The sequence below is a fragment of the Thunnus thynnus genome, chromosome 11, assembly GCF_963924715.1.
Source record: "Thunnus thynnus chromosome 11, fThuThy2.1, whole genome shotgun sequence".
Lineage (NCBI taxonomy): Eukaryota > Metazoa > Chordata > Actinopteri > Scombriformes > Scombridae > Thunnus > Thunnus thynnus.
In genome coordinates, this window is record NC_089527.1 from 28,386,027 (window position 1) to 28,402,330 (window position 16,304).

Sequence of the window (16,304 nt, forward strand, 5' to 3'; positions counted from 1 at the left end):
TCAAACAACTAAAAAAAACCTTTATTTTGATTAATGTCTTAGCTAAAGATTTCATGATAGTTGAAAGTTGCAAAAAACCTGATTGAGACCATTTCTTATGACATTCCTCATATCATAATTAAACAATGTAATATGGATTTTGTGTAATTATGTCTTACTATATCATCAAATGACACTTTCCTGAAAATAATTTTTAAATGAAGTCTGTTCAGCAGCTGACAGATCTCTTTAGCAGAGGCCATCAGTGTTTGTGAATTTTACTTGATAATTAGTAGTTTCACTCAGGAAACACTTGCTGTTGTGAGAAAATTATCAAATTATTTTAGATGAAATGTAAACCAAAACTATTCAACAGATGAGTCAATATAAAGTCAGTCAATTACAACATATAAGCACTGTACTGGAGTCAGACGTTTGTCATGATGTCCTTTGTAATGCTGGTAGCTGATACTGGTTGTGGCTTTTTATGTAATTATGAAAATAATTAAAATCTTTTTAAAAATTGAATTGAAAAGAAGTTAATGATATGATTTAAAGGTAGATTTGAGGATTGCTGTGACTCTATAATGATACCCTTGAATTGGATCACCCAAATCAACAAACTGAATCTCAGGTGCTTTGAAAACCTTACAGCAGATAGTTGGTTTAAACAGTATACAGGTTATTATATATTCATTTTTAATAGTTGTTAAATCTAACATATGTCAATTTTAAATATTAATTTTTGTCCCAGATTAATTTTTAAAAATAAGTTAAATCATATTCAAAGTAAGGAGTCAGGCTCTTTATGTGGTTGCACACGTGTGCATATGAAAGAGAAAAGAGATAGAGAGCAAGTGCACACACACAACTGTTTATTTTGTCCGTCCAACAAAATAAAACCTACCAAATATAAAACCATATCTACACACTTGGGGGAAAGAGTCCTCGCTGGAGAAGTATGAGGGTAAAGTCACTCTAGGAGGATCTGCAGCAGTGGCTCCGTTGTGTGGGTCTGTGTGCAGGCCTGGTCAACTGCCTTATTTTTTTACCTACCCGCATTCTGACCCGTCCCTACTGTGCCTCTGATTGGCTCTGATGCTGATATTCTTCCCCTAATCCTAACTATCTCACTCCTTATGCCTTGGCATAGGCACCCCATTAGATGGCCATCTAATGGGGGGCGCCAACATAATGAGCCAATTTCACTAAGCGCCAGATCGTAGCCTCTGCTCTGTCAGTACTACACTTCCAGCCGTTCGTTCATACCTAAGCTTATTTGCTAGTTACCTGTTGCTTGTACTCAGTCTGAACTTTATTCCCTTTTCCCTGCAGGTCTGTCTGCTCTGCCCTCTGGCCCCTGTCTCCTGGACCTCCCCTGTCTCCTGGACCTCGCCTCATCTTGTCTGCTCCATTCTCCCAACCTGGACCCACAAAGCTCCATACTCCACCTTCGAGATCCGCGCCTGGCTCTGCTGTGAACCATTCCCTGGGTCTCACCTGGCTAACTTAACCCTGCCATTCTGAAAATAAAACATTGTTTCACTCCAACCGTGTCTCTGGCCTGTCTGTGTTCACACTATGGTTCACCTGCTTAGCAACCATGTGACAGATTATATTTATGTATTTCTTATTTTACCCGTCCGTCAGTGCATTTCTCTCAGTTTCACCAGCCTTCTTGACACTACTGCAACCTCTACAACCTGCTGGCAGGTGAGTGCACAACCAGGATCACTTTATAGCTTATAGACATTTATGTTCATTTATGTTCATGCTGCTGTTATTATTTGAAAGTATGAAACTATTTCAAATTATTATACCTAATGTTGTGTATTGCTGTGATGCTGCTTTACTTTATTAAAATATAACTTTCATGTTTTCTGCATTTAAATGAGGGATAAGGAATATTCAGTGTGAATATGGAGTGATCTAATTTCCATCCATCTGCGTTTGTGAATGAATGTTTTGATTGTAGGGAATGGTCTCACCTCGGCCCCAGGCTTCATGGAGATAACCAGTGAATGGGCTTTCCTGGGCTACAGACTCTCCACCTGTAACACCTAACAAGCTCGGATGCTGCCATTACTTCTAGAAATCTAGAGAAAGTTAGCAGCATCTTTGTTTCTTGTCATTTAGACTGCTGTAATTCCTTATAAGTTGGTCTTAGTCAGTCTTCCATATCCTGAGTGCAATTTATTTAAAATGCTGCTGCTCCTCTGTCACTCCTGTGTTGGCCTTTCTTCACTAGTTTCCTGTTGACAACATCTCACTGTTTCTCCTTATATTTCTGACTTTTAAACCTTCCAACTGCTCTGGGTCTTTGAAGTCTTCTGATTTAAACCCATAAGTGCCGCCATAAACACTGTTTTTTCCATTACACTGTGATATTAGTATGTTGTATGGGCTGCTAGGTGATACTGCTACATCAGTGTTGCTTGTTCTTACACAGCTGATTTTTTACATTGGTGACAGTGGTGTCATGGACACAAGTACCACAAGGCGTTGCCTTAACTCATCTACTTCCTCAATAATACCCCTGTTGCCACTGTTATGTGGAACAAATGTATTAGAGAGCAGTTTACAGACATGTAAAACATAAACATTCTGTGTAAGAATGACAAAAAACAACAGCCATTATTTGTATTATGAAAAACAATATGAATATTTTCTCTCCGCGCAAGAAATGAAAATCTCCTTCCAATGAGCTTACTACCGAACAACATCCATATGTTGATTTCTGTCTAAAAAGTAAAACAAGAGACTCATTAAGTTTTTGTTCCTGTTTCGAGTAATGATCACACATTGTATCTATTTTTAGCATATTTGTGTGAGAAACTGAACCCAACAAGAGTTTCATCATATGCTATACATGCGTTGTAGCTTGTGCTTCAGAGCTGACCCTTTAGAAAATAGTTGGCATCCTTAAGAGCGATGGAGGAAATTTATGCAAATGTTGACTCAATAACTTCAACAAAACAGACAGGTAAAAATGTTGCACAAAGATCTCAATTATCATCTGTTCTTTTTACTGTTGTATCATTGACTGTATTGACTGTTTCTCTGTTCAGGTCCGAGGAGCTCACAGAGGAGATTTCATGGAGCTCTTCTTGTCTTTCTGGGGCTGCTGAGTGTTTTCCTGCTGGCTGGATTCATCGGCCTCGGTGTCCACTGTGAGTCTGGTTAACATTCAGAAGTTTAAGTCAGACTGAACTCATGATTATAGGAGCATTATTCTACTCTGAAAGATGATGTCCTGACTTTGTTCTGGTTTGATTGGTCTTAATTACTGTTTAAATTTGTTAAAGTGTCATAAAAATACAACATTGACTACAATATTTACAATTTACAATTTTTAAATAGATGAGATAAAAAGATTTTCCTGAGGAATGTGACTTTTTTTCAAATATTTTAACAACAATTCACATCTTAGAGAGAAGGAACAATTCTTTTCTCTCCAAGATGTGAATTGAGTGATTGTACAATTTGTATTTTGTCATTGTTTCATCATTGTACATATTGCCATAAATGTTTGTTGGCAAACTAATGAATGAATGAATGCTCCATAGTACTGTGGTAATAATAGAAAATGACCTACTGTGTGTCCGAGTTGCACCAGAGATAGAGAGAGAGATATTTAATAGACTGATTTAAAATCATGAGCGTCAGCTGTCGTCATGGGGCAAAATTAGGAAACAATTTGACTTGTGTTGATATTGTGTAATATTACATGATGTGAATTTATAAGGTATTTGCTGTTTCACAGACATGTCATGACATTTCAAAGACATGCCTCATTCAGGGTTGACAGGCTTGTCTGGGACAAGTGGGTTGAGTGGAAGAGAAATTTAGTTGCTCCACTGGACAAGTTAAAGTCATTTAAAAAACGTGTCTCCACGTTATGTGCAGTGTTTCCACTACCATTGCCTTATCCCCCGCACCTCCCGAAAGAAGCAAATATAAACAAATGTAACGTATACTAGCAGCTAAATGCACGTAAATGCCGTTTAGCCACCTCTCAAATTCAGAAATAGCGTTTACGCAAACTTTAATGACTTTACAACTGTTAGCTCAGACTGGCTTCCTACCGCAGCTTGTTACTGTTAACATTGACCAACAAAGCACCATGAGCTCCTGCTACGCAGGTGTTCAAAACAAACGAACCCTCCGCGTTGAAGCTAGCAGGCAGACTGGAGCCGCTTTCATGAGACAGACGAATGAATCAGAGTTCAGAAGATCATATATGACATTAACATGTGCGGCATCAAATAATAATAGTTAAAGTTGTGCTTCATGCTCTGTCAGATTTTTGAAAGGAAGTTTTTTATATTTCCAGAGTGAGTGAAGGAATCAGGAGAGAGGAGAAAGAAGTGAGGAAGCAGGATGTAAAGGTAAAGGTGTTGAAAGAAAAACAAGGAGAAAGTAAAGAATTGATTCAAGAAGGAAGAAGGTGCAACTGTTTCAAGATGTAAAGAAAAAGTTTAAGGAGGAAAGAGAAACACATAAAAGCAGCCCAGGCGTCAGGTGATGGAGAGACATGAACACATTCAAAGCAGGAGGCAGAAAAAACTAGTAAGGTCTAGATGAATGACTGTTCTGGTAAATATTTTTAAAAACACAATCTGTTATCCAAAGTAAAGGACATCCTAACAAACAAAAGTCAAAGTACAAGATTAAACCCTGCTATGAAAGGACTCACAGATCTTTAATACAGGTAACGTTACTAACACCACACAACAGCTCTATTAACATGATGTTTTCCTAAGCTGTTAAAAGGTTGTTGACCTCAGTAACTGTTGTAAACACAGCACTAAAACTAACAGATAGTTTCAGTTATTAGTCAACAAAATGCTGATTCATTGTTCATCAGACTGATTCATCTATCAGTCAAACTGTTGTCTTTAGGTTTGAGCAAATGAATTCCCCATAAGTCAGTTTTGTTATTTTGTTATATTTCAAAAACTGATCTGTATTCAGGACCATATACACCGTGTGAGAATCCAGATTTGTTTTTAAGATCAAGACTGATCGGTCCATCTATCCATCCATAAAGCTAGCTAGCTAGCTGTATATTGTTGATATTTATTTACCTAATTTTTGTGCACTTGTTTCATTTCAAGGAGGGAAGTAATGGCTTCAGTAAAATTCATAAATTGAATTATTCATATGTTGACACTGTTTGCTGTCAACTGTTTGTTCATCTGAATTCTGCGTTCTGCATTTGCAAACAAAATGAAAAAAGTAAATTGACAGATGACTTTTGTGCCTGGACAAGTGAAAGGTAAATTTACTTGTCCGATGGACAAGTGCCTCAGGAGGTTAATGTCAAGCCCTGCCTCATTGAAATGACTAAAAAGCAGAGGCTTCAGAATTTGTCAAGACAGAGTGGGTCAAGGCAGGCAGGACTCAATTTTCATGAAAAAGATAATGCAGTCAAGGCTGACTCACCTTGGTATTTTCATGGCCAGAGGGAGTAGAAAGAACCCATTATCATAAACTATCATGTACATTATAGGTAGGTTGGTTTCAGAGGTTGGTGACAGTCGTGGCTAATCACATTCACATTCACCCTTTTTGTCCAATTTAAAAGCAGGACTCTCCCTGACATGATGCAGTGTTTTCTAGGAGATAACCTCAACTCATACTCTTACCCAGGATGATTTTCATCAGACTGTCTAATGTTTCTACAAAAAGCAGCGTATGCCATCATTTGAAATATACTATATCTGCATAAAAGTCTACACATAAGGGCTTTAAGTTGAATTTCTGTATATTGAAAATAAGATGGTCAACATGATGCACCGTTTGACTTAAAATCACAATCACCCACACACTATCCACATTTGCAGTTACAAATCCTACTGTAACGCATATAAATAAAACTAAAATTAAAAACATCTTTACTATACTGTAGATTGTATTATCTTGTTTATTATTATTATTATTATTATTATTTACATTTAGTTCTTTTTATTTAGATGCAGCTGTTTTCACATGCAAAAAGAAATACTGGGAATAATAAAATTGCCTTTTCAATTCTACTTTCCATTAATTGGCAATTAGATGTTAAACCACTATGTCAAGGAAAATTATGAAGATAAAAGATAACAAGCTTTTATGTGACTCACAAATACTATATAAAGTTTTCACAAATATGTACTTTTAAAAATTAGGCTAGCAGATTATTTATTATTTATTTTATTCAGAAATATGCATACTGTACTTTTTTGAATATATATATAATTGGCTATATATTATATATGTATATATATATATATATATACCGGGTCGGCTACTTCTGGTTTAACCCTCTGGCTAACTTGAATGGGGATAAAATAATTCAATCGTGCAGCTCTTCTAGACTTTCAAAATGTGATTGGACCGAACGGATCAAATTATGATAATGAAACCAGTCATTTCACAGGGGTTGTGACGCTCAAAAAATGTATCCACTGATTTACAAACGTCTCTCTCACAATGTTAGTCAATGGAAAAAATCTTTTTGGGCCAGTATGCATCATGTGATGTTGCAATTACCCGGTTTGGCCACTATGTCAAATTTACTTCAAAGCCCAGCACTCTTCTTGTATCCAGTTCTCTTTATACATCCATGGGAGCTACCAGCTTGAGTTTGCCCTGTGTGTTTCCTCCTGTATTCTCAGCCTGCTTTTCCCTCCACTCTTCCCTCCTCACCTGCCTGCATCATCTTCATTAGTCCTGCCCTTTTCCCAGAATTTTCCCAGCCTATCAGCTTCTTTTACGTTCTTCTGTTTCATCTCCTCAGTCCCCTCACTCGAGTTTCTCTGCCCATCTGCCCACCTGCACCTCATCTCCTCATTATTTCAGTTAGTATTTCAGTCCTGTGTTTCAGTTCAGTCTTGTTGGATCCTTTGTTCTGTAAAATTCTGCTCTGTTCAGTCTGGTTTTGTTCTGCTGTATTAAAGAGACTTCTTTCAGTTCGGTCTGGCTGTTTTGTCCTGCATTTGGGTCCACCTGCTCCGCCACTCCTGACAGCTATTTGCTTTAAAATGATACTGGAAGCTGTAATTACTGAAAATGTACATTTTAAAACTTTTAAAATGGTATTTGAGATATGTGACTAAATATACATAAATGTGACATGTCTTTTGGTTTATTTCAGATTCTGTTGTCATAAACAACCTGACTGAGCGTCTCCAGGACAGTAATAACAACCTTTCTTCCATGTCTGAAGAGAGAGACCTGCTGCTTGCCAACCTCACTGAAATAACTAAAGAGATGGAAAAGCTTCAGAGTTTGTCTGTACACAGTGAGTGACATCTGTGGCTATACAGTACTGCACACACATTGTAGAAGAACACTATGCTGAAAATAGAAGATGATATGGGAATCTGTCCTATTAATTATACAAATGATCTTCAATCAACAAGTTAGTTGTAACTTGTTGATTGTAACTGTAAAATAACTTTGTGGATTTGTTCTTGTATTTACTCATCTTCAAACATTTTAAAATATTTTTGTCATCAGGAAATTCCAAACACCGTCAACATTTAGCATGTTAGCATTCTAACCAATAATAACATGCTAACATGCTAAATGTGACTTTTGTAACACGCTACAGTAAGTTTAGCATGTTACAATGCAAAATGTGGTAACACTTGATATGGCGCCCATGATTATAATACATTATAAACATACTTGTAATGCAGTGTAATCTGGTTATAGCACTGTATAATTATTGTTCAAAGCACTCATAAATATTCATAATGCTTTATAAGAATAATCATAACACATTATGATGTATTCTATAATGACTTATAAGGCCAAGTATCATAATACTTCATAATTGCTGATCACTCACTGACCTTTTTTTTCATGGTGATCATAGTGTATTATAATTCTCATAGTTGTAATGCATTATAAAATGATTATAATGTCTCAGTAATCACTGTTATAACGCATTAAAATGTGATTGTGAGTTACTCTAAGAGGTCATTGTTTGCTTTAAGTCAAGTGAAAAAAATATCATTAAATCTATGCAAGAACACTCAGGACCCTATTTTAACGATCTAAGCGCACGGTCTGAAGCGCATGGTACAAGTGTATTTAGGGTCTGTCCAAATTCACTTTGGCTAGTTTAACAGCAGAAGAATGGCCGCAACGCCAGGCATATGGAGATAGATTTGTTTCATGATGATTTGTGTGAACAGATCGCCAATCTGTGTGTAAATGTGTAATCTGTAAATATAAACACCTTCCAGAAATGCAAAAAAGATTTGTAAACTCACAAATGTTTTGCAAATATAAAACGGATTTGCAAATACACAAACAAATTCAACAAATAAAAAAATCTGTGAATACATTAAATTAATTTGTAAATTCATGAAAAGCCTTAGTGAATATCTTCCTAACATTTACAACTTTTCAACAGGCATTTGTGAGCTCAGTTTTTATTTGTGAATCGAAAAAAAATTTGTGGATCTCAGTTTTACATGTGTGGATTTGCTTTTTACACACACAGAGTTTTGAAACAAATTTTCCGCTGGTCTGAATGAAAATCCACACGTATCACTCAGCCATTTTCGGATAGCGCGTGATCGCCTGCTGACGACGTCATTTCCGCATTTCAAAGTAAGAGCACGCAGTCTTTCTATGAGCTTTTTTTTTTTTTTTTTAATAATCAGCGATAAGTAACGTGCATTCATTGTGTGAAAGCGCACAATCCATTACGATCACACCTGCTCCTGGACCCTGCCTCCCTACAAGGTTTTAATTGCTGAAAGTATGGAAACCTGATCACTATAATCTCAAATGTTAAAGATTATTTGTTAAATATTGTCCAAAAATCAAATCATTAATTTTAATCATGTAAAAAATCATCATACACAGTTGTCAGGACTTGATCAGCTCTCCCAGGTGCTGATCCTGCTGCTGGCAGCAGCTAAGAGCTGTGCACCATTCTTTCCTTCTTAAGATTAATTGTTGTTTTCACTTAATTTATTTCCCCATGTGTTCCTCATGTCCTCATGTATTGATGAGCAGGAAATCCATGTCTGATCCGTTGTTGAAATCCGTTTGCTGGGTCTTGACACACACCGTCAACCTGACAGGTTTGTTTAAATACCTCCGTGTATTGCCACGATATGGTCAAATAATTAGACAATTTCGTCCATCATTACTGCAATTAATTAATTCTGATAAATATTAGCACTAAACATTATGACATGCATTTTTTTTAAATATGTTAATGTACACAATAATATTCTTTCACATTGTAATCCTTTAATCTTTGCATGTTTGGGCGCTGCTGTGTGTCTGTGTGTGTATGCGCGTTGTTCACCTGCCTATGTAGGCATATTACTGTCTTGATAATGCGCCTTAAAAATAACGGTGAAATACTGCACCATTGGCCTCAGACCAGGTTTTGTTGCTCAATAACGAAATCGATTTCTGCTGCTTCAAGATAGCAATGCACCAACAATGCGCCCGACCACACCTCATTTTAAGACCAACACGCCCATGGGCGCTGAGATGGGCACAAGTGGTAGTGCTATTTAAACTACGTGGGTGCTTAAACTAGCAAAGGCACTTGCGTCGTGCTTGGTGCCACTTTTCACCACTTTGCACCAGGTTTAGATAGGGCCCAAAATGTTGTAAATTTAATTTGTTCAACGAGTCATAACACACAATGAAGTCAGTACTCCCATTTGACAACGAACAACTGAATGATGGACATTTACAATTCACTAATGTAAGTGAGAAATACTGCTTACACTCATAATTTGAAAATGAGCTATATTGGCTCAAAAAAACAAGTAACTTTGACTCAGAAAAATATATCACATAGAATAATATTGCTGTATTGTTTGTTTATATTTCATAAGTATTATATTTAGACTTGGTCCTCAAAATGAGTTGAAGTGAATGAGGAGCCTGACACCTGGGAGGAATGGTGGTGTTGACAGCAGATGACAGGGACAGTAGTGGACAAATAAATTAATTTTACAATGTTTTGTGTTCTTGCATAGATTTAATGGTATTTTTCACTTAAAGCAAACAATGACCACTTATAGTGACTTATAACCAGCTTGTAATGTATTATATCTACCTATTCCTCAGGAATTTCATAACTTCACTTAAAACACCCAATGACCACTTAGAGTAACTTATAATCACATTTTAATGCATTATAAAATGATTATAATGTATTACAACTATGAGAATTATAAAACACTATGACCCTTGCAAAAAATGTCAGCGTGTGACCAGCAATGAAGTATTATGATACTTGGCGTTATAAGTCATTATAAAATGCTTTATAATGTGTTATGATTATTGTTATAAAGCATTATGAATATTTGAGTGCTTATAACATAATTATACAGCTATAAGCAGATTATAATGCATTATAAATATGTTTATAATGCATTATAAACATGGGTGTCAAAGAGGTGTTACTCAAATAGTTATGTGTATCACATGTAATTAACTTTGTTCAAGCCTGAAAATTGCCACTAAAATGATCCTGAAACAAATGTTTCCACATCACTCTGAGGTAATTCATCACTTGACCAGGATTAGCTTCCAAACTACTTGTGATGTCATAAATCATGCTGGTAAACTCAGATTTAAGGTGAGAAGTTGAGCACAGAGAGACTTTCCCTTCAGATGATGAATGTGAAAACAAACTGCACATACATCATTCAGCACAGTAAAGCAAAGACAGTACAGTTAGTACAGTAGACGTCTAGAAAAGTTTTACTTTTTAACCAAATATACAAAAGATCTGACTTCAAAGTGAACATAAAGTGGCTTGTATATCATTAGTTATATCATAAATTCAAGCACCTTATTTGATCCGAGTCATCAGGACATAAGTAGTGAAGTATCCTACTTCAGTATCTCGGAGTTAACTACTTACTTAACTATTTGTGTTTTAAGACAGCATCCCCAAATGTTAAGGTGCCTTACAGGTTGTCATATTTTTGGTCTGTAGCCAAAAATCACATACAAATGATGCTGACTGAAAACTAGTTTTTATGGAAGATCAATATGTTGTGTACAATAATAAAACTATGATTGTAGTGGGTAGTTTAATATATTTAAAGAAATAGATAAGATATTTTTATTTTATTTAAAACAAAGAATTACTGATCTAGTGTATACTTTTATTGAAGAAGGATGCTTCCTCTTCCACTGGTCCAACGTTACTCAGAAGTACTTCAGACAATCTCTGATTGTCTTATTCAAAACAAAGCACTCACAAGTCCAGTTTTAGAGACCTGCACCTGACTTGACCTGTTGATGTAACATGAAACCTGACCTATAATCAACAGACTACACACTCAGTTAACAACACTTTATTTGTTACTTTCACATGACCAAAAAACAAGTCAGGTTAGCCTTAACTAGGATAAACAGATGTTTGCTTAATAGCACAAAGATCCCTGGTTTAACTGTAGGCTGATTTAAAGTTTTATAAAAGGATTAAAGGATTGACGATTTTTTGAGCTACCTGGTGCAAGACTCTGACTCAAATGTAAAGTTAGTGGTGGTATTACATGAATTTTTGTTGATTCAAATTTTACTTTCATCTGGTGGTGTGAAAGCTGAGCTTTGTGAGATCCTTGTATGATGATTTAAAGCATGTTGTGATTGGAGACACAAAGCTGTTGCCACTCGCTTTGGAAAAACTGCTGAGAATGGTTTCAAAGCATTTTATACATTCAAAGGGAGGCATCTGCTGGCCAAACCTTGGTATTGAGCTCATGATCAAACAGTGAGTCAAACTAGCTGTCAAAGAAAGTGAGCGGGAGATTTTGAGATTTGAGATTTTGATAAACCTTTATGTGTTTATTTCTGTGGTGTCATCCAATATTAGTATCCCACCTCAAAATCTGACATGGAGACACAGAATGAATGAGCTGAAATCAACAGTTTGTTCCATTATCTTCAAATAAAAACTGATGTCATCAAAATAATTTGAAAGATGCAATAATCACAAAAATTGTGTTCATACATTCAACTGCAGCTAAAAATCAGCACCAGAAATGCTCCATAGTTGGTAGAATATCAACAAGTCAACTCTAGTCACATGTTATGTTGTTTTAACCCTCATACTTTGGAAACAGACAGACTTGATTCTTGTCTAATTTCTAATGTTGTGTGTTACAGAGTATACTTGTCCTGCAGGATGGAGGATGTTCAGACGTTCCTGTTATCTCCTCTCCAGTGAGTCTGGTTCCTGGTCAAGAGGTAGACAGGACTGCAGAGAGAAAGGAGCAGATCTGGTGGTTATAGACAGCACTGAAGAACAGGTACAGACTGTTTGTTTGTATGCTTTCAAAGAAACTGCCTAATTACAATCTTCCTGTGCCTTGAAAAATGCTAAAATACTTATTTATTTATTTTTATGGATCATTGGTGTTCAACACCTTGACAATAATAATTCAAATGATTTGAATGAACTTGTGCTGCTCTTTAGCATGTTTTGCTGGTATTCAATTCAATTCAGTTTTTATTTATATAGCGCCAAATCACAACAAAAGTCATCTCAGGGCACTTTTCACATAGAGCAGGTCAAGACCGTACTCTTTAATTTACAGAGACCCAACAATTCCCCCATGAGCAAGCACTTGGCAACAGCGGTAAGGAAAAACTCCCCTTTAACGGGTAGAAACCTCCAGCAGAACCTGGCTCTTGATGGGCGGCCATCTGCTTTGAGCGGTTGGGTTGCGAGAGAGAAAGAAAGAGGGAAAAGGGGGGGGGGGGGGGGGGGGGGCAGAATAACAACAATCACTACAACAACGACAACAGCATCAGCAGCAGCAACAGCCAGGGAAGGATGCCAACAGGACTGTGAAGGACCGCGAAGGCTCGGCCCAGAACCCAGGGTTAAAGTTAGTGACATGCATTGATGTTACATGAATGCATACAGATGGAGAGGAGGAGGAGGAGAGAGGAGCTCAGTGCATCATGGGAAGTCCCCCAGCAGTCTAGGCCTATAGCAGCATAACTAAGGGCTGGGGGGGGGGGGGGGGGGGGTTAATGGAATTAATGTACACTAATTAGACAACAACAGCAGAAAAATGCAATTTGTAAGTCATATAAAATAATATTTGCTGTTATTGTGACAGCCACCTCCTGATGTGACAGTGCTTCTTTTCATGCTCGACTTGGACACAGGAGATGTAGGGTTTTTATTGGGACGGAGGAGGGCTGATGTGGATCTTCTTTCCAGGCAGGGGATGAATCATTACAGTTAAATCCATTGCATGTCCATGCCTTTTACTGCTTTGATCAAAGGAGATGCATAAACTCTGGATTCAGCTAAGTCTGAACAAGTGTCTCCTAATCCAGCCATGACAAGGAATTCTACTCATTTTATCAAACTGCAGACATAACAAATGAAGAATTAATTTCTTAAACATTATGTATCACTGGGAGAAAATTACATTTCCCAAATAAAATAATTTACAAAATTTAAAAAAAAAAATGAAAAGGAACCCTGTTTCACTACTAAGAGATATTATTTAGTTAGTTCATTTCAGTCAGAACTGTCCACAAAAAACCCTCTTCTGCTAAACCCTCAACAAACCAAAGGTTATGCACATCATTTAAAACTGTGTGACCATCATAAAACAGTAATGAAAGCAGGTGTGTGGAAGGATGTCTTCTTTAGGGCCAAGCACAATAACTTCAGTTTTATCTGAGTTTAATAGTAGAAAATTGCAGGTCATCCAGGTCTTTATGTCCTTAAGGCATGCTTGGAGTTTGTTTAACTGATTGGTTTCATCAGGCTTCATTGATAAATATAATTGGGTATCATTTGCATAATAATGAAAATTTATGGAGTGTTTCCTAATAATATTACCTAAAGGAAGCATATACAAGGTGAATAGAATTGGTCCAAGTACAGAACCTTGTGGAACTCCGTGTCTAACTTTTGCCACGGAGGATTCATCATTAACATGTACAAACTGAAATCGGTCTGATAAATAAGACTTAAACCAGCTTAATGCAGTTCCTTTAATGCCAATTAAATGTTCCAGTCTCTGCAAAAGGATTTGATGGTCAATTGTGTCGAATGTGGCACTAAGATTTAACAGGACAAGTATAGAGACAAATCCTTTTTTCGATGCAGTTAGGAGATCATTTGTGACTTTCACCAGTGCTGTGTCTGTGCTATGATGCGCTCTAAATCCTGACTGAAAATCCTAAAATAAACTATTGTTATGTAGAAAGTCACATAACTGATTAGAGACTGCTTTCTCAAGGATCTTAGAGAGAAATGGAAGGTTAGATATAGGTCTATAATTGGCTAAAATGCCTGGATCAAGAGTAGGCTTCTTAAGAAGAGGTTTAATTACAGCTACTTTAAAGGACTGTGGTACATAGCCTGTTACTAAAGACAGATTGATCATATCTAGTAAAGAAGTGCTAACTAAGGGTAAGGCTTCCTTAAGCAACCTAGTTGGGATGGGGTCTAAGAGACAGATTGATGATTTAGCTGAACAAATCATTGAAGTTAGTTCAGAAAAGTCGACTGGAGAAAAACAGTCCAAATACATGTCAGGATTTACAGCTGTTTCTAAGGTGCCTGTGTTTGGGGAGAAAACCGTGCCTGTTGAGGGCAGGAGGTGGTTAATTTTGTCTCTAATAGAATTTTATCATTAAAGAAGCTCATAAAGTCATTACTACTAAGAGCTATAGGAATACATGGATACATAGAGTTATGACTCTTTGTCAGCCTGGCCAAAGTGCTGAAAAGGAACCTAGGGCTGTCTCCTCTATTAATGATGAGTGATAGGCAGCTCTGGCATTACAGAGGGCCTTCCTATATGTTTTAAGACTATCTTGCCAGACTAAGCGAGATTCTTCCACTTTGGTGGAACGCCAAATCCTTTCCAATTTTCGTGATGTTTGCTTTAATTTGCGGGTTTGGGAGTTATACCGTGGAGCTAACCTCTTATGTTTTATTATCTTCCTTTTTAAGGAGGCAATGGAGTCGAGTGTTATTCGTAATGAGCCTGCAGCACTATCAACAAGGTTATCAATTTGGGAGGGACTAAAGTTAACATAAGACTCCTCTGTAGAATTGAGACATGGCATTGAAAACAGTGCTGATGGAACTGCTTCCTTAAATTTTTCTACAACACTATCAGAGAGACATCTAGTGAGGACATTTTTGTCTAATGGTATGTAGTCCAGTAATAGGAATTCAAAAGTTATTAAAACATGATCTGATAAAATAGAATTTTGTGGAAAAATTAGTAAATGTTCAATTTCAATCCCATAAGAACAAGGTCTAGGTTGTGGTTAAGACAGTCAGTGAGATTATTTACACACTGAGAGAAGCCAATTGAGTCTAATAATGAGATAAATGCAGTACTGAGACTATCATTATCGACGTCCACATGAATATTAAAATCACCTACTATAATTACTTTATCTGTACTAAGGACTAAGTTTGATAAAAACTCTGAGAATTCAGATAGGAATTCAGAGTACGGGCCAGGAGGACGGTACACTATAAAAAAATAGAACTGGCTGTAAAGTTTTCCAGGTTGGGTGAGAGAGACTGAGAACAAGGCTTTTGAATGAGTTATAATTAAATTTAGGTCTAGGGTTGATGATTAGGCTTGAGTTGAAAATGGCTGCAACTCCACCTCCTCGGCCAGTGTCTCGAGGAATGTGAGTATTAATATGACTAGGGGGAGTGAATTAATTTAGGCTGACATGTTCTTCATGACAAAGCCAGGTTTCAGTAAGACTAAATAAATCAATATGATGATCTGAGATTAAATCGTTTACTAAAACAGCTTTAGATGACAGAGATCTAATGTTCAAGAGTCCACATTTAATTATCTTATTTTGTTGTACTATTGCAGTAGTGGTTTTAATTTTTACTAGATTTTTATGAATGACTCTTCTTTTGTTTACTTTGGATTTAATTGATTTAAGTGGTCGGGGGACAGACACAGTCTCCATGTGGTTTTGGGTGGGTAACTGCTCTAATGGAAGCACAGAGAAGCATCTAGGACTGCAGCTCTGCTTCCTGGTCTCAGCTCTGGGTTGTCATGGTTTTGGTCTACTAATAAACTCAGCCATAGTTCTAGATATGAGAGCAGCTCCATCCAAAGTGAGATGTATGCCGTCTCTCCTAATCAGACCAGGTCTTCCCCAAAAAGTCTGCCAATTATCTATCAAGCCCTTATTCTTAAATTTGCACATTTGCCTCCAAATCAAAGTATTTCATTTCATCTTTAGCAAGCTAGCTAACATTCTTTTAACCTTTCACGGTGTTTTAATCAAACTCCAGAAGCAGTCACTCATACACTGCAAGTATT

At 36.8% G+C, this 16,304-nt stretch overlaps 1 protein-coding gene across 2 annotated transcripts in view; it reads left to right on the forward strand.

The window, feature by feature from the left end:
• The first annotated feature begins 2,777 nt into the window (after positions 1-2,777).
• Positions 2,778-16,304, forward strand: part of LOC137193091 (CD209 antigen-like protein C) — a 50,161-nt gene continuing 36,634 nt past the window's right edge. The window contains exons 1-4 of one of the 2 annotated variants that reach the window (XM_067604282.1): positions 2,778-2,962; positions 3,048-3,149; positions 7,118-7,264; positions 12,130-12,272. In XM_067604282.1, the coding sequence (XP_067460383.1) occupies positions 2,911-2,962; positions 3,048-3,149; positions 7,118-7,264; positions 12,130-12,272 (444 nt within the window). In that variant the 5' untranslated portion in view covers positions 2,778-2,910. The remainder of the gene's footprint in view (positions 2,963-3,047; positions 3,150-7,117; positions 7,265-12,129; positions 12,273-16,304) is intronic. The other variant, XM_067604281.1, reaches the window with a different exon arrangement.